Consider the following 20,159-nt stretch of genomic DNA (forward strand, 5'->3'; position numbering starts at 1 on the left):
AAAAAAAAAAAAAGGCAATGGGATTATTTATGATGAAAAGAGACTCCAGATATGGCATGCCAGGAACACTGATTCTCAGGTGGGTGGAAAGCATTAACATTCTACCCATATTCCATCAGCTTCCTAGGATAATTAAATTGCACTTCCATTTGCACTTTATTCATTTTACTTCAAATGTTTTTCCCAACAAATCTCTTTAACTGCAGAGACAGGCTCATAGCAGATTGCCAAGGAAGCAGATGGTCAATGCCAGGGCCCAGGAGGGCTGTGACCAGTCCTGGAGACCCCAGGCTGTGCTTCGACCTGTAATGAGACAGAGAATGGAAGGAATATCAGAACTCTGTTCCCCAGGAGCCACTGATACTTGGAGACTATTTGCCTCTGGAGCCCTTCACTCTCAGATCTCCCTGAGTTAGGGCTCTGGTTCCGGGCCAGGAGTTCAGGAGTCAGTCTGTGCAGTTAGGGACTCACCTTCCTGCTCCAGGCTCTCCATCCCCTCATACTGGGCCCATGCAACTGCTCGTCGCTGCTCGGGACTCAGAAAGGCCATCTGCTCGGGAGTGACAGCCACGGCCTGAACACTGGTGAGACTAGATAGCTGGGTGGGGCTGAACACCACCTGGGGATGGGAGCAGGCATCAGGGCATCCATTCTGGCCCTCTTCTGTGGTCACTCAGACCCCATCCCATCAGTGCTTACAGCAAATTTAGGAGCAGGGATGACAGAAATGGCCAGAGGGGTAAGGCCCTGGATCTGTCCTCGCAGCAGTGCGGAGAGAGCCAGGTCTGGGATTCCAGCTGTCAAGGCAAGTGGGATGGGCCTCCAGATGTTATCCTACCCTGGCCTTCTCTAACTACTCCCAAAATACTCTTCCTCAGACCTTCCCCAGCATGTCTCTAACCTCTTATCTAGGTGCCTTAGACTCCCACCTTAAGATTTCAGAGAAGTCCTCCACCCAGTCAATTCATGATGTGGAAACTGGCCCCTGACACCCAGCCCCAGCAGTGGCCCAGTCTCCCTATACCTGCTATTGTGCCAATTTCAGTGAAGATCTCAGGCCCCCAGTTACTGACTGGGCCAAAGCCACCAGGCAGCACCAGGAGCTGGGCCAGAACCTCCAGTTGCTCTTCAGAACATGGGAGATGCAGGTGGCCCAGGAAGAGAGCTGCTTGGCTGTGGAAGAGTGGGAAGAGAAGGGAGGAGGATTCAGCCCCAGTGACAGGGTCCGTGGTCATGAGTTGGCGGTAGCGATGACTTTAAGCAAGATTGCTTCCTCCACGGGGTCACTCCCGCATGATCCTTCCCCAGTGAGCCCACCTTCCCCACAGGACCACAGCCCACACCCTCCTCTACGTGTGACCTAAACTCCCAACTGCTGATATGCTGCAGCTCCTCAGGCCGAAGTCCACAGACTGTGTAGCCCAGTGCAGTCAGGTGGAGGAAATCCAGGTGGCTCACGTGTCGACCACTCTGCCGCAGGAAACTGGAGACCACCACCCGGAGCTGGAGTCGGGGTGGAGATCACAGGATAAGGAGAAAAGTCATGAGGAATTCATGGATGGGGAACTAGCTGCTTAGGGAAAGGACAAGCGCTACTGGGTTTTTCTATTAGTAAGACCTGAAGAGCCAGCGCTGTGCTGTGCTTAGTCGCCCATTCGTGTCTGACTCTGCAACCCCACAGACTGTAGCCCTCCAGGCTTCTCTGTCCATGGGGATTCTCCAGGCAAGAATACTCGAGTGGGTTGCCATTTCCTTCTCCAGGGGATCTTCCCGACCCGGAGATTGAACCCAGGTCTCCTGCACTGCAAGCAGATTCTTCACCATCTGAGCCACCAGGGTAGCCCAGAGAGCCAACAACCATGGGGAAGTTTGAGGATCAAAAAAAGAGGACAGGAAAATAGGAGGCCAAAGGGAAAGGAGGCAGGAGGAATTATTATGTGTCCAGGGCCTCAGTGAATAAATCACTGCTCTAACTTCCTACTAGTATGGAGTATTAAGAAAAGATAGAAAGCATGGCCAGGTATGGTCACAAGACAGAAATTCCTTGGGCTTTAGATGGCCTGGAGGCATTCGGAAGGTGGTAGAGAGGAGGGAGATGTTACCTGGCTGGAGCTCCAGCCATCTATCTGCCCCAGGGTGCTCAGCACGCCCCAGTCCACCAGGCTCAGCTCCTGGAGTTCCCGTTCTCCTAGACCTATTAAAAGCCGACCCAGCTGCAGGATCTGCTCAGGACGGAATCCCCGGGGGGGACCCCACAACTGGAGAAAGAGAGGAATGGTGTGAATGGGAAAAGCACGGAATTAGGAGTCAGAATGCCGAGGGTCAGTCTTGCCTCCGACCTGAACTGTGTAACTCGAAGCAAATCCCTTGCTTTCTCTGGGTCTTTAGTTTCTTCAACCGTAAAATGAAAGGATTGGATGAAGGTTCCTCTGACTAAGGTGTTATTGAAAGACTCTAGAGTCTCAGTGGGAAAGAATAGCAGATTCTAGTCTATGAGTTCCAATGTGCACCAGACATGGGGTGGGGGTAGCAGGGGCAAGATACAGATGCCTAGACCTGATCCTCAGAGAACCTTTCTTCACTAAGTCTACAACGGGATCCTCAAGCATTTCAAACACCTGCTCCCCAGATGATTCTTTTTTAAATACTTTTTTCCCCAGATGATTTTGATACCTGCTAATGTTGGTAACTTCTAGTCCCTCTAACCATTTCACTAGCTTCCTGTCCTCAGTATCCATCCCCTCTGACTTCCTACTCAGGATCCAAAACTTTTCATTCTTTTATGTCCTGTGTCCCCCCTCTCTCATGCAGCTATCCGTTTCCATGTGTCCCATACGACACCCAACCAGCTTCCTACGTTCAGTCTCCAACCCTGACTGGACTCTCCATCACTAACCTGTTTTGCCTTGCCCATTGCTGCCCGGAGTTCCTCAGGCCCAAGTCCTGGGTCTCCTGCAAATAGTGCGAGGCAGTCCTCAAAGTCCAAGAGCTCCATCTCTGCGATCTGGGTTGCAGACCAGGCTGATGGGAATGTCCCTCGTACATCTGCACAGTTTGGCACAGGTTCTGAAGGAGGAAGGCAGGGTCAGGCGGTCAGTGCAGTACTAAAGCATGCCAGTGGTCAGGGCCAGGGGCATGAAGGGTGGGGGCCATGGTGGGTGGGGGCCTCCTCTCAAAAAAAAAAAAAAAAAAACCAGAGAGATATCTGTAGATGGAACTACCCATCCAACCTTTAAAGGACAGGCCAATATGGGCAGTATGGCTCAAGGGATTACTGTAGTGTGAGATTCGTAGGACTCAAAGATATTAGAACAGGTGACTGGGGAGGAAGAGCCCCTCATTGTATAGATGGAAGGGCTTGCCCAGGGACTGAGTGGCTGATCTAGGTTGAAACCCAGGTTCCTAGCCCCACAGTGTCACCTTCCTCCATCCTAAGCATCATCCCAGCAGAGAGCACCACACTTTCCCAAGCCTAGAGCCGAGTCAGCTGTTAACAGTGCTAAGAGAGCAGGGAAAGGGGAGTCCTGGGCTAAAAACTTAATGAGTGATAAATTCACAGAGGTATAGAACCCTACAACTGGAAGAGTCCTTGAAGATCATCCCTCACTGCTCTGGGCTTTATAGATTAGAAAACCCCAGCCTGGAGTGACGCTGTACAAATCTGCTAAAAACAGTCTGCGTGGTTGAATACTTCCTGTACCCCTTGCGTGGTTGAATACTTCTTCCTGTACCCCTTGCTGGAAGTATGGGCATCTGGGCCGTCTCACCTGGGAGGTTCTCTGCAGCAGGCCGCACAAGCCCAGCTACCAGCGCTGCTTTCTTGGGAGCGAGCTGTGGCCCCGCACACAGCTGTCCAGCTCTGCTCTGATCCCAGCTCTGCTGCTTCTCGAGGAGTCTCTCCAGGGTCTCTGGGCCCAAGGCCTCCTGGAAGAGAAGGTGGAGGGAGGGTGGGCAGAGCCAGGCACATCAGGAGCAGCTGCTACAGCTGTAATTCCGAAATCCTGTCTCTCTTCAGCAGCCTCCCCCAGATTTGGGCTTCACATCCTTTGCCTTCAACTTCCTTGGCCTTAGCGCCCCTCGGAACTAGCTCCCCAGTCCCCTCTCTGCTCTCACTCCCTCCTGTGCTCCTTCACCTCACCCTGGGGATCAAGGAAATAGCCTCGGGAGACAGAGTGAATACTAGGCGTCCTGCTTGCTCGACTTCATCCTGGCTCCATAACTCTGGTTTCCTGAGGGACAGAAAGAAGATCAGGATGCTGAATGGGCTGTGAGGAAGAGGAAAGACACGCTGAGAGAGGGGACTCAGGGCTCCAAGGGCTTCTGGCATACTGAATGGGCTGCCACTGAGGAGGGTGGTTGAGAGGGTGGGTGAGGATGAGTTAGAATCTGGACTTCCCGGAGGCCCATACCCAAGAACAGGCTCCTGCAGCAGCAGCCGTCCCAGCTCTGTGGCAAACGGCCCTCCGAGGCAGAAGCCTTGCAGCTGACTGAGGTGGGCCAGCAGGATCTGCAGGGGGATCCGCCGTGTGCTCTCTATGCCCAGGAATCCAACCAGGGGCCCCAAGGTCTCCAGCACTTCCCTTGACACTGTTGTCTCCTTTGGGGCCTGGAGGGGGATCAGACCTTGGGACGACACACCTCTGACTCAGAGGACCGGTCTCTTTGATCAAGACACAAAGACGTGGTCTCCCTCTAGCCCCTGATCCAAGATCCTATGAAGCTTATTGCCACTGTCCACTTCTCTAAACTATGAGCCCAAACAGGAGCGGGTGGAAAGATTGGGAGGTAGACTAAGGAATTGTTAACACTCCAAGGGATGTGGACAAGAAACATGAAGCAGACCATCAATGAATGGAACCCAAAGGCAGACCTAGGGCCCTGCAGCAAACATTTGAGTCTGGGCCTAGAAGACAGAGCATTGTCTGAGTGGTGACAAAGGCCCAGGCCACTGTTCTGAGTCTGGTGGGGGGACTCTTACCAGCTTTTGTAGTGCCTGCTCTGCCAGGGCTGCCCGGTGGAGTGGGGTCAGGGCCAGCAGCTGCTCTGGAGCGCCTCGTACCAGTTCCACCACTAACATGATGGATTCATTGGACAGTCTATCCATCAACTTGACTCTGTAGGAATTTGACAACAGGAGGACTTGGAACTGAGCCAAGTTGAGAAGGGAACCACAGAATGCCCCATTCCCCAGACAAGAGGTAACACCAGACCAAACCCTGTGGCCCTGGATAGGAACTGATATTTAACAGACCCAGATCCGATTTCCACCTCAGTGCTTACAGGGAGAGAACAACGGGAGAGACCTATTTCCAGTCTTCTTGAGAAGAATGACGAACAATCCTACCTCATCTAATAGAATAAAAAAGCCCAGATGTTAAATATCATTAAATCCCCTCCCCCATTTTATGGATTAAAAAATAGGTTCATATGGACTTTCCTGGTGGTCCAGTGGTTAAGAATCCACCTTGTGACGCAGGGGACGTGAGTGTGATCTCTGATTGAGGAACTAAGATAATGCCACAGGGCAACTACTGAGCTCATGTGCTCTGGAGCCTGAGAGACACAACTAGAGAGTCCGTGCACCACAAAGGAAGATTCCACTCGACCCAGTAAGATCTTGAGTGCTGCAACTAAGAACCGACACAGCCAAATTAATTAATTAGAAAAGAAGAATCCACCTTCCAATGCAGGGGTTCAATCCCTGGTCAGGGAACTAAGATCCCACAGGCCACGAGCTAAAATGAGGACCCAGCACAGTGAAAAAAAATTTTCTTTAATTTAAAATAAATAAATAAAATAAAAAATTAGATTCACAGAGAGGGGTCTTGCTCTCAATTCCTATTTCCCACAGGACCACCCTTCCTCTATTTATTGTGAGAAGGTTCCCTCTGATTTGTATAGTACCATACAATTGACCCTGGAGGAGGGCATGGCAACCCATTTCAGCATTCTTGCCTGGAGAATTTCATGGACAGAGGAGTCTGGCAGGCTACAGCCCACAGGGTTGCAAAGAGTCAGACATGACTGAAGTGACTTAGCACTCATGCACCAAAGTTCTTTTAGGTGTTATCTCATTTGATTTTCACAGCAAAACCTGGGGGTAAGAGGTATTTTAGAGAAGGAAATGGCAACCCACTCCAGTACTCTTGCCTGGAGAATCCAATGGACAAAGGAGCCTGGCAGGCTATACTGTCCATGGGGTCACAAGAGTCGGACATGACTTATTGACTAAACCACCATCACCACCAAGAGGTAATTGCCTCATCTCTCTTTCATAGACAGATTTGAATGGCATTTTTAAAAAGACTTTTTGTAGAAAAATCAGAGTGGTACTCTATACTCTGCCTAAGGTTTCCAAGTCTGGAACTGGGCCAAGTAATACAAAAGCCCAAATCTGTGGAAAAACCTTTAAAAATGTAAGGATAGAGTCAGCTTCCTCCCAGAAAGACTGACTGGAGTCAGCCTTTTCCTTCTCTGATTTACAGTTCAGTTGGCAATGGGATGGGGATGGAGATTATAAGGGGGAAAAAAGCCTGTGAGTTAGATACTCATAAACTCCAAGTCTCTAGTTTAGGAGGAGCCTTGGAGAAGGAAATGGCAACCCACTCCAGTATTCTTGCCTGGAGAATCCCATGGACGGAGGAGCTTGGTGGGCTACAGTCCACGGGTAGCAAAGAGTCGGACATGACTGAGCGACTTCACTTTCACTTTGGGTTCATCAGTCATCTCTCTCCTCACCCATACTTCAATCTGCTCTGTAACCTTCTTGCTGCGGGGCCATCCAGACTAGGCTTGACTAGCTCAATGACCAGAACTCATCACCACAATCTTCCTCATATTGTGCAAAACTCTGATTTTCATTCACTGGTGCTAGTCCTGCCCAATGGGGTCATTCAGAAACATGCGGATCTATTTTCTATTTGATGGCTCCTGGGGTATTTGAACACATTTATCACATGTTTCGGAGGAGCCTGTAGGCTACAGTCCATGGAGCCACAGAGTCAGACACGACTGAGCGACTTCACTTTCACTTTCACTTTTTCTCACATGCTTCATTCATTTTCCCTTTATCTACTCCTCTGAACATACTGAGAACACAGTGCCCTAAGGAGACCACAGTCCTGTGGGGGCAGGACTGACAATTACTTCCCTCATTTTATATATTTAATTTTAATTACTTTTTTGGGCTACCCCACACAGCTTATGGGATCTCATTTCCCCAACCAAGGACTGAACCCAGGCCATGGCAATAGAAGCCCAGAATCCTAACCGCTAAGCCACCAGGGAACTCTCACTTCCCTCATTTTACATATTCTACCACTATTAATAGGGCCTAGGTTATATTAAGACTGCTTGGCAGGTCACGTCACAATATTGCCACCTTCAGCTGCCCCATTTTGAGGGTCTTGTTGGGGGAGCCAGTCAACACCTAGAGCAACTTTGAATAGCATCCTTCACTTTAGGCTGTAACTGATGGGAACAACCAGACAGAAAAGCACCACCTCTGTGGTGTTTCCTAAGGGCAGATCTTCCACCCCAGGCTGAGCCTTCTGAGAATCCAGTATCTCCAGTTGTAGCCTTACGGTAAGTCCAGGAGGAGCTTGGTGTCCAGCCCACTCAGCTCTGGCCCCAGGGTTGCCAGCTCTGGCTCTGGCATTGCCATCCTCCGCTGTAGCTCTGCCCAGATACAGGTCCTCTGTGGGGCAGAGTAGGGAGGCAGGTTCATGACAGAGGTGAACAGCGAGCCTCGGTTGTCTACCTGGGGTTCCTGCCTCCCTGCTCCCACTAATGCCCAAGCACCCGTCTCACCAGGCTCCCTCGGACCCCAGTGGGCAGTTGATAGATCATGTGTACCACTTCAAGGAAGTCTGCCATCCAGTTGATCTGCTGCAGAAACTCACAGGACATGCCCCCTGCCAGCGTACCCAGAGCCCTGGAGGTGTGTGAGTAGGCACATGCTCATTCAACACATGCCACAGCCTGTCTGCTCCTTATATCAACATTCTCAACACAAGGGCAGATGCTCATTTACGGTAATTTGCAGTTTGAGAAATATCTTTCCCATAGATATTCTCATTGGTCTCCTACACCATTATTGTTTATTGAGTGACAGTCCAATATCATCCTACTAGAAATGTGGTCAACTGAGGCTAGAACCACATCTTCAGAAGCCCATGGGTTTTTAGCTGGGGGGTGGAGGTAAGGTGATCCTTGCTCCTGTTAATTCCTGCTTGGTCAGTGGCTCTGAGGGGTTAATCAGCAAATATCTATCAGAAGCTTACACTGGGCCAGGCACTGTGTTAGGTACCTTATATGCCTTATCTTGTTTAATCTTTACAACTACTTATGAGGTAGGTACCATTTCAATACTTTTTCTAAAGAAGAAAATGAGGCTTAGAGAGGTTGAACGTCTTGCTCAAGATCACGAAGAGGAGACAGGGCTAGGACCTGAATCTGAGCCTTCTCAAAATCCCTGAGATCCACTCAGGATGGATGCTGTGCTCTAGAAGGGCAGGAGGGTCAGGAGAAGAGGAACCAGGAGAAGACCCACAGGCTGACCTACAGGTCACTGATCCTCATACACCTCCCACCCTCACCCCCAGATATCACATGGTGCCTGGCACACCGTAAGCGCTCAAAAAAATGTTAGTTGAATTAAACTCACAGCTCATTACAAGTTACTCACTGCAGATTCCTGAGGGTCAGGTTAGTGGGCACTTGCATCTTCTCCCAGAGAAACTGTGCCTACAAGAGAAAGAAAGAAGAGCCGCTTCCCAGCAGAGATATTGCCCAGGAACCTAGGATGCCTTGGACCCAGGGCTGCCACTTCACCCTGTGGGTCCCACCAGCCTCCTACTCTCCCCAGTGCCCACTCCCTGGGAAAGAGAGACAAATGGGGGGAAAGGGGAGGAGGGAAAAGCATCCTAAGGGCTGCTGGGAGTAAGGTGCCCAATCTGGAGCTGAGGGATGGGTAAAGGAGGTGGAAAATGTTGAGAGAAGGGAGTTCTAGGCTAGTGGGAAGAATCACCTGCTGCTCAGACCAGGGCAGCTCCCGATAGCGCCTTCGGTCTGCCAGCAGAGCAGCAGAGTCCAGCTGTAGCAGCTTTAGTGGGAGCAGGGGCAGCAGGCAGTCTGGCCAGATGGTGGGGATAGGCTGTCGGAGGGGTAAAGTGCAGCAGTGTGGTGATAGGTGAGAGCGTCTGGACTCGGGCCTCAGGGAAGAAGGGGATCTACGGCGGCAGGAAGGGACCGGAAACTAGGAGAAGGATGGAGTGGCAGGTGCCAGCCTAGCAGGGCACACTCTAGAGCCCTCGCGGCTGTGGCCAAGGGTCCCTGCCGTCTAGGCACCTGACGGACTAAACTCCCTTAGTCGCTCTGAGCCTCAGTCTCTTTGTCTGAAAGCAGGGTGACTGCCCTGGAGGATTCCTCAGACCCTTGGGGTTTTGATGTTCTAGGACATTATGCCATCCTGCGTTGGGACTGGGAGAGCTGCTAAGGTCTTAGGGGACACAGATATAATGTAGACACTCGGGCCACTTGCAGGGGGAGAACGTGAGGCAGTACCAGCTGTGTGAGACAGCCCTGGGATGGAGAGAGGAGCTTAGTTGGCAGAAACCACACACACACACTCACACACACGTACCTGTCCGGGGATGCACACAGCTGCACCGGCTCCTGCTGCACCCGTATTTTTAACACCATCTTTCACCTGCATGAGAATTGGCTGTGTATGTGCATGTAACAAGTGGGGAGGTTTGGGGATCCTTCCCTGGCCATAGGGAAGGTGAACCCTCCCAACCAGAGCCCTCCTCCCTGGTTGGCCTTCTCCCTGCTGCTCTCCTACGCGTACGCGGAAGGTCTGCAGCAGGGCCGCGGTCTGGCAGGCTGAGAGGAGCGCCAGTTCAGGGGCCAGGCAAGAACAGGCCCTCAGCAGAACTCGCCTCGGGATGGCCTGGAGTGTCTGGGAGCTGAGGCCTGGAAGCAGAGGGTGCAAGGAGCAGAGTTCCTCCAAGGACAGCTGGGGAGCAAGAGAGACAAGAGGCCTGAAGAAGACAGGCCAGGTTGCAGGGAAGGGGACAATCACTGTGGAGAGAGGCAGCAGGGGTGAGAGGGAGCAAGGGAGGAGGGGGACGAAGAGCTTGGGCCTTGCGGAAGAGTTGCTGCCACTCACATCATGCCTTGGGAGGAGCCGTCCAAGCAGCAGGACAGCCTAAGGCGGGAGGGGAAGGAAAAAACAGCGCTGAGCCCCTGGCAGCCGGGTCCTGAACAGGTCCCTAGGGCCCGACCTCCCAGACTCCCAGCTCCCGCTCCACCAGCCTGGCTCTGGGCTCTTCCTCATCTGAGGAAGAGGGATGAGGGCATTCTTGGGACAGAGGAAAAGGAGGCTTGGGGGGGTGGGGTGGGATCAGGTAACAGCATCCTTGAATGTAATTGTCTTGACTGAGGTGCCGGGGATGGAAGACGGAAGCCAGGGAGTGGGATAGGCCCACCTGGGCAGGGGTGACCCTGGCTCCTCGCAGGGCGGGAAGCATGGCCCTCAGCTGCGGCTCTGACAGCTCCTGCAGGAAGCGGAGCCCCAGTTGAGGGAAGAGAGGAGCCCAGACCCGGAGCTCCCGGGGGCTCAGCACCGCTCCTCCGGATGAGCGCAGTACCCCCAGAAGTTCATAGGCTACCTGTAACCAAAGAAGGTTTGGGTCTGAAAAGAAAAGACAGGAGAACCTAAAGCCTCCTCTCTAATCCCACATCTGGATATTCCAGGGCCTGGGCTGCGGCTTGGAACCAGGGATAGGACAGGAGCAGATTGGGCTCAAGTCAGCAAAGGAAATGCTGGAGATGTCGTGGACCAGATGGAGTAGAGTCAGGAAGAGGTGCTAACAGGTATGCGTGGCTAAGGAGTAAGGAGATTAAGAACGAAGCTGGATGCGGTGGAATGAGGGCTGGTTCCAACTGTGCTCCAGCTTGACTGAGGTGACCGAGCACATCCTCCACACAGACCACCCCCCACGGGAAGCCTGGAGTTCTTGAGGGCCTGGGCCAGGGGGCTCACCCGTCCTTGTGGGCTGAGGGTCCCGTTGGCTGCACATTCCAGCAGCCCCCGTTCTACCGGCCCCATTGGATCATTCAGGGGAACCAGGCTCTGCAGCTCCTCGGGGGTCAGGAAACAGGCGAGGGGCCCCAGCCTGAGGAGGGCACGAAGCTGGCCTTCACGTGGTCACTGAGGCTGCTATACTGAGGCAGGGACTGTGTGGGTACAGGGAGCAGCACTCTGACCACTAAACTAGGAAACGTGGGTGCCACAAGCAGGCCTCTCTCGCAGGGCCCTGTGATGCCCCAGGGCCACGCCTCCTCTGGTGCCCCTTCCCTCCTGGGACCCCAGCCTATCCTGGCAGCTGCACCTGCCTCTCCACCGCTCTGACCCCACAGGCACTCACCTGCGCACCTGCTCCTCTCCATCCTGGACACTCTGGTTCACCAGGCTGCGCAGCACATGTCGGGCATGTCCTGGCCCAAGTCCTGCCGCTGGCCAGCTGTCCTCCAGGGCCTGGATCTTGGGTGGGGAAGGTCAGCTCGTGTTGGGATCACTGTGGGACACTTGTGGGGAGGGGCTCACTAGGAGACAGGTCACTGATGCCATCCCACCTGGCCGAAAGCTTGCTAGTCAAATAAATGAATCGTTCTCATACCTGGTGAGGACTGAGCTGCAGAAAGTTCTCCAGAGGGAGATGGGGTAGCAGGGGCAGTGCTGCCCAGAGCAGTTCCTGGGGCCAGGCAGGCACTTCCCCAAACAGCTCAGGGGCCAGCAGTCTCCTTGCTAGAGCCTCTTTCTGTTCAGGCCTCATTCCAGGGCTGTAATCCCGGATGGCAGCCAGGCTGGGGAGAGAGTGGGTCTCACCCCTTTGCCCTGTCCCCTGGCTCTGTGTAGCCCTGCTGTCATGGACAAGAAGGACTCCCTAGTTTTAATAGAAAGTACTGTTCTGGGTGCGTGGGCTTCCCGGCTGGCTCAGCTGATAAAGAATCTGCCTGCAATGCAGGAGACCTGGGGTCAATCTCTGGGTTGGGAAGGTCTCCTGGAGAAGGGAATGGCAACCCACTCCAGTATTCTTGCCTGGAGAATCCCCACGGATAGAGGAGCCTGGTGGGCTTAAAGTCCATGGGGTTGGAAAAACTTGGACATGACTGAGTGACCCAGCATAGCACAGCTCTGGGTGGGTGGGGTTGACCCTGTCATGATCGGGAGGAGTAGTACAGAGTCCTTACACACTGTCATTGGCCAACAGGGATGCTGGGAAGCGCATCAGGTCAGAGACAGCCAGAAAGGGGATGAGTGGTGAGAGGTCAATGAAGAGCTGGGAGGTGAGGTGTGGGTACCGCTGTAGCAGCAAGGCTGTCAGGCGACCCAGGGCCTGCTCCTCAGATGGTGGCACCTGTGGGGGCATGGGAACAGATGCCAGCTCTGGAGATGCCCACTCTCCTGGCCCCGGCTCCTCTTGCATCCCTCCTTCCGCTGGAGCAAGCCTGCTGCCTGCCTGGTTCCAGGTGCTCTTGATGCCCAGACCTCCCCCGCCACCCTTGTCCCCCTCTCCCTCCATGCCCACCTGCAGCTGAGCCCAGGAGCGGTGCATGAGCGTCAGGAAGCCCTGAGCAGCCTCCCTCTCTGCTGAAAGCACCAGCTGCTGGAGGTTTTCTGGCGGCATGTGCAGGTATGCCTGGGCACGGGAGGTCATGGTGGTTATGGCCTCAGTGGGCACGGATCACCCAGCCCGCCCACACACCCTGCCCCCATCTATTACCTGCACTAGAATCTGCAGGGCCCAAACACTCTTCTCTCTCTGCAGCAGATCCCACAGCACGGGCTGGTGGGGAGACAGACAAGATGCCAGGAGAGTTGTCCCCTCTGTCCCTCCTGCAGCTTCCCCAGGTCCATTCACTAGGATGCTTGTTCTTTTTCTGAAGCTGTGTGTGTGTCTTCTTTAGGTCAGGGACCACATTCTCTAACTTCTTCTATAGCCTTTGCCATAGCTGGCTCAGTAAATATTTGGAGATATGAACCAAATTTGGAGGAGGGCATGGCAACCCACTCCAGGATTCTTACCTGGAGAATCCTATGGACAGAGGAGCCTGGAGGGCTACAGTCCATAGAGTCAAAAAGAGCCAGACAGGGCTGAAACGACTTACCATGCACACACATGAACCAAATTATTACATTTCACTGGTCCCAGGAATTGAGAAAGGTGGGCCCTACCATGGAGTAAGGATTCTTTACATTCCCCACAGCATCTAGCAAAGTGCTTTACATATAACAGGAAGTCAATGAATGAACTATGGTGTTCACATATTCCAGCCCCTTCACTCTACAGAGAAAAAACAAAACCCAGGAAAATCAAAGTAAATTGGCTTATGACCACGCCTGTGTTATAGTCAAACCTAAAACTTCTGATCTGCAGTCACCCTGAATTTTTCTCATTTTTGCCTTATCTTCCTATATTTTGCCAGTTTCCAATTCTCACTCTCTAGGGACAGAATTAGAGCCCTCTAACTTGATCCCTTTCCTTTCTGAAGCAGAAAGGAGGTAAATCAAAGAGTCAGGAAGAATAATGAGATAACATTTATTATATATTGTTTGTATATCATATACTAGCACTAAGCCCACGGCCGGTGTCATCTGATGTAACCCTTACAGCCACCCTAAAAAGAGTGGCACCATTATTTTCCACCGTTTGTTTTTTCTTTTTTTTTTTTTTCTGAGACTTTTTTTTTTGGCCGTGCCACACGAATGTGGGATCTTAGTTTCCCAACAAGAGGTTGAGCCGGTGCCCTTGGAATGGAAGTGTGGAATCTTAACCACTGGACGGTCAGTAAAGTACCTCTACCATTCATTTATAAATGACAAAAGTATTGTCCAGAGAGGCTGAAAACTTGTCCAGGGTTGATCACAGAACTAAGATGTGAACCCAAGCTTGGATGACTCAGAGCTGTGAGCTTAACCACTGCACTGCTGTCTCTCAGTGAGATTGTAGAGAATTCCCATGGAGACCCTTCCCTCTGCTCCGGGAACTTTCACCTTGGCAAATCACTCACGCTGAAGCAGGCCAGAAGCTCCATCTTGCTTAAAGCGGGGCTGGAGCTGTCAGTGGGGTCAAAGCCTGGGGTTGGCTGCTCCTCCTGTTCCAGGAACTCCCCGACCGTCCGCAGCACACTGCGCCGGCCCTCTGGGCGGAAGGCATCCCAGAAGGAGCAGTTGTCTGGGAGACTGGAGAGCATCAGGGCCTGACCCAGCATTCCCTGGGCCTCGTTCCCTCCGGCCCCCGGCCCCAGGAGGAAGGTCAGCAGGCGTAGGAGATAGTGTAGGCGTGTGGGGTGGGCAAGGGCTGGCACGGAGGACTGACAGCGTGGCAGCTGGGACAGCATGCCAAGCAGAAAGGGGCCCGGGGCCAGGCAGAGTGGGGACGGTCCCAGTGGTGGCAGAGAGGGCAGAAGAGGGCCCAGTAACCCCTCCAGGAAGCAGGTGTCATTTCCCCCACGACTTATCCGGCACTGGCCGGCTAGCCAAGGCCAGGAGGGCACCAGGGCCTCGTACATGGTGTCATTGGCACAGACCATCAGCAGGAAGCTGCCCCCATCTGGGCAGCGTTCCCCACACGGTCCGATGTAGCAAGGGGGGAAGGCTGTGACATCCGGGGTGGGGCCCTGGCACACGTGCTGAACCCAAGCCTGGTTGCTGGGGGGCACAGCCTGCAGACTCGCCTCCCCACAAAGCCGCTCGGCCCACAGAGTCTCATTCTCCAAGAAGCAGCCCCAGAAGATCTCTGGGGTCAGAGGGACGGGGGGCAGGCCTTCAGGGCAGCTGGTGGGGGGTGGGAGCAGGCCGGCACAGAGCCGCTTTACCAGGCGGTGGTTGGGGCCCGAGAGGGTGGAAAAGGAGAGGTTGCCACAGATGGCATCTAGGAACTGCTCAGGAAACTGGTCGTGGCAGGCCTGGAGCCAGCCTTGGGCACCCGGCGCCCATGAGACTGCATACCACACAGCTGTCTGGCAGATGGCAGCGGTGCTGGGAGGGGGCTGCGGGGTGACAGGCTTGGCGTGCTGGCAGAGCAAGTGGATGGAGAAGTTGGAGATGCTGTAGGGTGGTGCCGGGCCTGACAGGTTCTCACAGAGGGCCTCCACAGAGATGGCCCGCCGCTGGCGAGGGCTGATGTGGGCTGAGGGCTGGGAAGTCCTAGGCAGAGGCACCCCTGTGCTCAGGCAGTGGAGGAGGGCAGGGGGCGGGGGTGGCGATCCAGACAGAAAGCCCAGTGCCCGGACATCCCAGGAGAGGTTGTGCCGGATGCCCCTGGGAGCAGAGGAAGAAGCAGGCAAGCAGCTGCTCAGTTTGCATTTCCTCTACTTGAGGTTTCTGGCCCTGGCCCAGAGCCCTGCAGGGAGGGTGACAAGCATAGGCTTTTCCAAAAGTGAGGTCCCTGGGAGTGACAGTGTTACTGGTTTAAATGTTGGGGTGGTGGAGGGGAGAGAGATCTGTTCCACCAAGGCACAAAGTCACCCGGAGTTGCCCAGCCAGAGCCCCTCTTCTTTCTCCTTTCTGCACACGCTTTTAGGTAGCTTAAATAAAACCTTTGTCTGGCCTCAGATCAGGGCATGTGCCCAGCGACTGAATATGGCCCCCTGTGCTCTGGTACTGCTGTACCCAAACAGTAAGGGGTGGAGGAATCAAACCTTGTCCTCTCTTCCCATACTCTTATCTTTATTAGTTAACATTTATCAAGCACTATGTGCCAGGTACGGGCTTCCCAGGTGGTGCTAATGGTAAAGAGCTCGCCTGCCAATGCAGGAGACGTAAGAGACGTGGTTCGATCCCTGTGTTGGGAAGATTCCCGGAGGAGGGCATGGTAACCCACTCCAGTATCCTTGCCTGGAGAATCCCATGGACAGAGGAGCCTGGCGGGCTATGGTCCATAGGGTCACAAAGAGTCAGACGTGACTGAAGCGCCTTGGCATGCACGCACTTCTAGGTGGTTGACATACACAGTATCAGCTCATTTAATCCCTTGCGAAAACTCCAAGGCAGTTAATATTACCCACAGTTCTTGAGCGAGGAAACTGAGGCATAGAATGATACTCTAACCTGCCCAAGGTCACATGGCTAGGAGGAGGTGAAGCTGGGGCGCCAACCACCAACAGTCACCCTCCCAAACCACGAAACCACATTCCCAGGCCCTGCCCCTCAGAACTCCTCTCTCCTTACTTACCACAAGAGCAGCTGCTGAAGGTTGCCTAGGAGGGAAAGAGAAAGGAAGAGGACTAACCCAGTCTCAACCTTGCTGGCCCTGCCACAGCCCAGCCCTGGACCTGGTGGCACTCACCTCCCTGGCACTGCCCATTGGCATCAGGCTCTGGCTGCCCCAGAATGGAAAAGACCTCATCCTGCAGGGAGTCAGTGATGCGCAGCAGCCCCTCCTGGAAAGTAGCATAAAGGGGGGCCCCCACTGTGCGCAGCAGACCCCCCCAAAGAGCCTCCTCAGAGCCCAGCTCCCCCACTGGGACAAGCAAACCCAGCAGACCCTGCAAGAGGTGGGGGGCTGGCTCCCTCCCATCGAGGCCCGTGGCATTGGCGGGGTCCACGCTGGGCTGTACCCGCACCAGGGCCTGCCAGCGCGTGCCCTCTAATAGCAGCAGCAGAGAAGGCAACCAGTCAGCTGCCAGAACACAGTCAGAGGGCCCATCACGGGTGCAGGGGGGCCGGGTTGGGGCAGGGGGTCCCCCGGGAACTAAGGCTCCCAGCAGCACCTCTGCAAGTCCACTCAGCACACCTGCCTGGTGCCCCAGGAAGTCCCGGGGGGTCTGCTCCTGTCCCAGCAGGGCCAGCACGTCCCCTAGCAGCCCTAGCATTGGCTCCCAGTCTGGGCTGCCCCTCAGCGTCACTAAGAAATCGTGGAGCCGGAGGGCAGGGGGCTGGAGAGGTGGGGGCTCTCCCACCGGTCCCTCCCCCATTCTCCCAGGCTCAAAGGAAGAAGAAATGTTGGCCAAGAAGGCAGAGAACCGTGAGCGGCTGAGGGAACCCTGGGGAGCCTGGTCCAGAGCAGAGAGCACTGACTTCAGGAGGGAGAGACCTGAGTCCAGGGACTGAGACCCAATAGGGACCAGAGTCACTGTAAGGAAAAAAACCGGAAATCACCAATGAGGGGAAAAGCCTGGGACCCAAATTCAGCCCTAGCCTGGAGCCCAGTCCCTGCCTGGATGCGTTGCAAAAGATGGTGAGCTGAGTCCCTTTCAACAACTCACGTTAAGTCTTGGCCTGGTTTCTTAACCTTCGTTTATTTTTTTCTCTAACCAGTTAATCTCTGCATTCTTAAGTCTCTTTCCAGCAACCATCCCCATCATGCCCAGCCCAGCTCACTGTCCCCCTCACCTGAACAGGACAGCAGCAGCAGGGGCTGGAGGCTCAGAGCCATGTTTCCAGAAGAGTGCAGGTACTAGAGGTGAGTTCTGGTTATTCTTACCTTGTGTGGGAGAGCCAGGTGAGGACAGGGCACGGCAGGCAGCCCGAGCTCCGCTGACACCATAGTGTGGCCTTTCAGGAAACAATATCCGTAACCTGACAGCAGATTTGTCACCTGAGCCACTGACTACCTGATCCTTTGGCTTCGGAGAAGGAGTGCCCCTGTCCGAGGGACCAGTGATAGCGGATCCCAGGGGACCCTGGGAAGAATCCGAGGATATAGCTCCAGTTAGGAGCCAGGGTGCAGATAAGAGGAGGCAGACAGAGATGGAGCAGTTCTGGAGATCAGGAATGTAATCTAGAAGGGTCTTCAGAAATATACATAAATAGCATTAAATAAAGAATAATATCAGAAATATAAGGGGGGGGAAAAGGGCCCAAGGGAGCTAAAAAGCAAGTAGAATTCAAGGGAATTGAGGAAGAAAGGGGGCCAGGAGAAAGGACCTGAGCAGTCAGGTGCATACAGAGAAGAGAAAGGAAGACAAAGGTCTGGTCCAAGGATGGAATGCTTGGGAAGAGAGGGGCTTTTGATTCAGTACCCAGAGCCACAAAATGTTAAGAGTCGGGCAGGACTTCAGAGATCACACAGACCAAATCTCTCACGCTATGGATAAGAAAACAGACCCAGAGAGGAGTGACTTGCCCATTCGGTCACTCCAGGGTTTGGATTTGTCCTCTGGCCTTCTTCTGGTGGCCCAGGTGAAAGCCCTTAGAAAATTCTGAGGTGAGATAAGAAAGAAAGAAACCAGGTTCAATTATTACGCAAAGGGGCTACTCCTCACACACACACGTGTATGCACACAGAGAGAGGGGAAAAGAGACACTGCTCTTAGATCAGAGAGATCCATCTGATCTGGTCAGGGTGAGAAGGTTTGTCTGCCCTCCGTTTATATATCCCCAAGGCCTTCATTTGACACCAGCTCTAAAGAGTAATTCAACACCAAGGCTTCACTCAAACCATATTCTCTTCTTCTTTCCTTAGAACTCTTCTTTATTCTATCACCCAAACCCTTATGTTCAAATTCATTATTACTGCACCTCTGTCCTAGAAGTTTCACTCAAGATCATAGAATTTTAGAACCGGAAAAGACTTGAGGAATCCTCTGGTAAAAACTTCTCATTTTATGGATGAGGAAATGGAGGCCCAAAGAAACAGAATAACTTGGCCCACGGCAATCAAAGGAGGTGAGGGCGGTGCTGGGATTTTCCAAAATGAGTCAAAAAGTTAGAACCAGTGAAATGGTCTATTGCCTCACCGTGCCAATATTTTCTCTTTGCTCATCAGTTACCACATCTAGTCTGAAAAACAGAAGAATCAGAGGAAGCATACGGCCTGGGTTCCCCACAGTTTTCTACTCCTGGTTCCATCCCATCCTGCAATCCACTTAAATTTCTGCCCTTCATTCTGTAACAACCCTCTTAAAAGAAATTCTCCCTTTTGCTGATAAGGAAGCAAAATATGACTTGACTGGATTCAAATCCTGGCTCCCACAGATACTGGCAGTGTGTCCTGGGCAGTTTCTAAACTTCTCTGTGTCGATGTTCTTTTCTGCCAAAATAAGAAATACTAGTATGGAGTTGTCATGAGTATTAAATTTGAAAAGGCATTTAAAGTATTCAGCACAGTGCCTGGCATTCATTAAAAAAAAAATAATAATAACTACCTATCATGTGCCAGGCACTGTACAGAATAAACATTCACTAAATGTGACTATTATTATTAGTCTAGCTCAATGTGATTCTTTTATCTGAAGCTACAGAGTCGTAATTAATACAGAAATTGTTACCAAGAGGTAGTGTCTTGAGTGAAAGACCTTTAGAACAAGTATGGAACTAGCTGAGTCAAGCAGAGAAGGGAACAATGAGGACTTCCTCAAACTAGAAGGGGAAATTCTTGGCAGTCCCCCAGACGATGAAGCCGATTAAGCAGTCCTGTTGCTGCCAAGGATTCAGACTATGTGCCAACTGAGGGTGAAGTGCTTAGGGTGTATAGCAAATATGTCAGCCTTATTCAATATAAGCAAGTTACTGCTTATAGTCTGGTAAAAGCTCAACAAAAGCAAGACAAGTTCCAATCCATGGATAAGCAAATGGTAAGAGCAATCCAGAACCAACAAACTGAAGTGACAGGGGTCCAGAGCAGGTAATTAATCATGTGTTTTGCTTAAGTGGGTTAAATTGGTGTGGTGATTACTATGCTCTGTGATCTGGCAACTGGAATGGAGATACTTGGAAGAAGCCAAGGGAGCTGAGAGATCTGAAACATCCTCAATTCCCCAAACCAACCACAGGGCGCTTTTTGATTAGAACACAGGTTTCCCTTTGTAAAGCATTTGGGATCTTAGTTCCCCGACCAGTGGAAGCTCGGCCTCTTAGCCACTGGACTTCAGGGAAGTCCCATTTTCTTCCCTTTCCAGTTTGCCGTTTATAACTGAAATATAGATACATACTACTCACTAAGGACCCGAGCAACCCCCAGATCTCTTGCAGTTAGGTGGAGTCAGGTGATTAGTCTTGGCTAATGGATAGTAAATGACCAAAGAGCTTAAGAGTGAGTGAGTGATGCTGTTGAGGTAACCTGGAAACCACACGTTGAGACAGCAGTGTCATAAGGCCAATTAGCCCCGATTTATCACGCAGCATTTAGAGTCAATTCTTATCTGTG

The 20,159-nt window shown here is 52.7% G+C and overlaps 1 protein-coding gene across 1 annotated transcript; it reads right to left on the reverse strand.

Annotated features, from left to right (window-relative positions):
• Window positions 1–148: 148 nt before the first annotated feature.
• STRC (stereocilin) lies at window positions 149–17,447 on the reverse strand. The gene is made up of 29 exons (XM_069559305.1): window positions 17,405–17,447; window positions 16,359–17,144; window positions 16,245–16,269; window positions 14,080–15,331; window positions 12,792–12,854; window positions 12,597–12,707; window positions 12,259–12,425; window positions 11,685–11,871; window positions 11,433–11,548; window positions 11,048–11,180; window positions 10,491–10,673; window positions 10,172–10,210; window positions 9,851–10,018; window positions 9,644–9,709; window positions 9,029–9,154; window positions 8,687–8,745; window positions 7,810–7,933; window positions 7,584–7,696; window positions 4,979–5,114; window positions 4,410–4,606; window positions 4,139–4,229; window positions 3,768–3,924; window positions 2,897–3,066; window positions 2,103–2,258; window positions 1,361–1,503; window positions 1,025–1,173; window positions 700–797; window positions 472–619; window positions 149–303 (listed from the first exon to the last, which is right to left on the reverse strand). Exons 1-29 carry the CDS (start codon window positions 17,445–17,447, stop codon window positions 215–217), a joined length of 5,295 nt encoding a protein of 1,764 aa, XP_069415406.1. The 3' UTR covers window positions 149–214.
• Between the last annotated feature and the right edge of the window lie 2,712 nt (window positions 17,448–20,159).

This window comes from Ovis canadensis, chromosome 18 (assembly GCF_042477335.2).
Source record: "Ovis canadensis isolate MfBH-ARS-UI-01 breed Bighorn chromosome 18, ARS-UI_OviCan_v2, whole genome shotgun sequence".
Taxonomy (NCBI): Eukaryota; Metazoa; Chordata; class Mammalia; order Artiodactyla; family Bovidae; genus Ovis; species Ovis canadensis.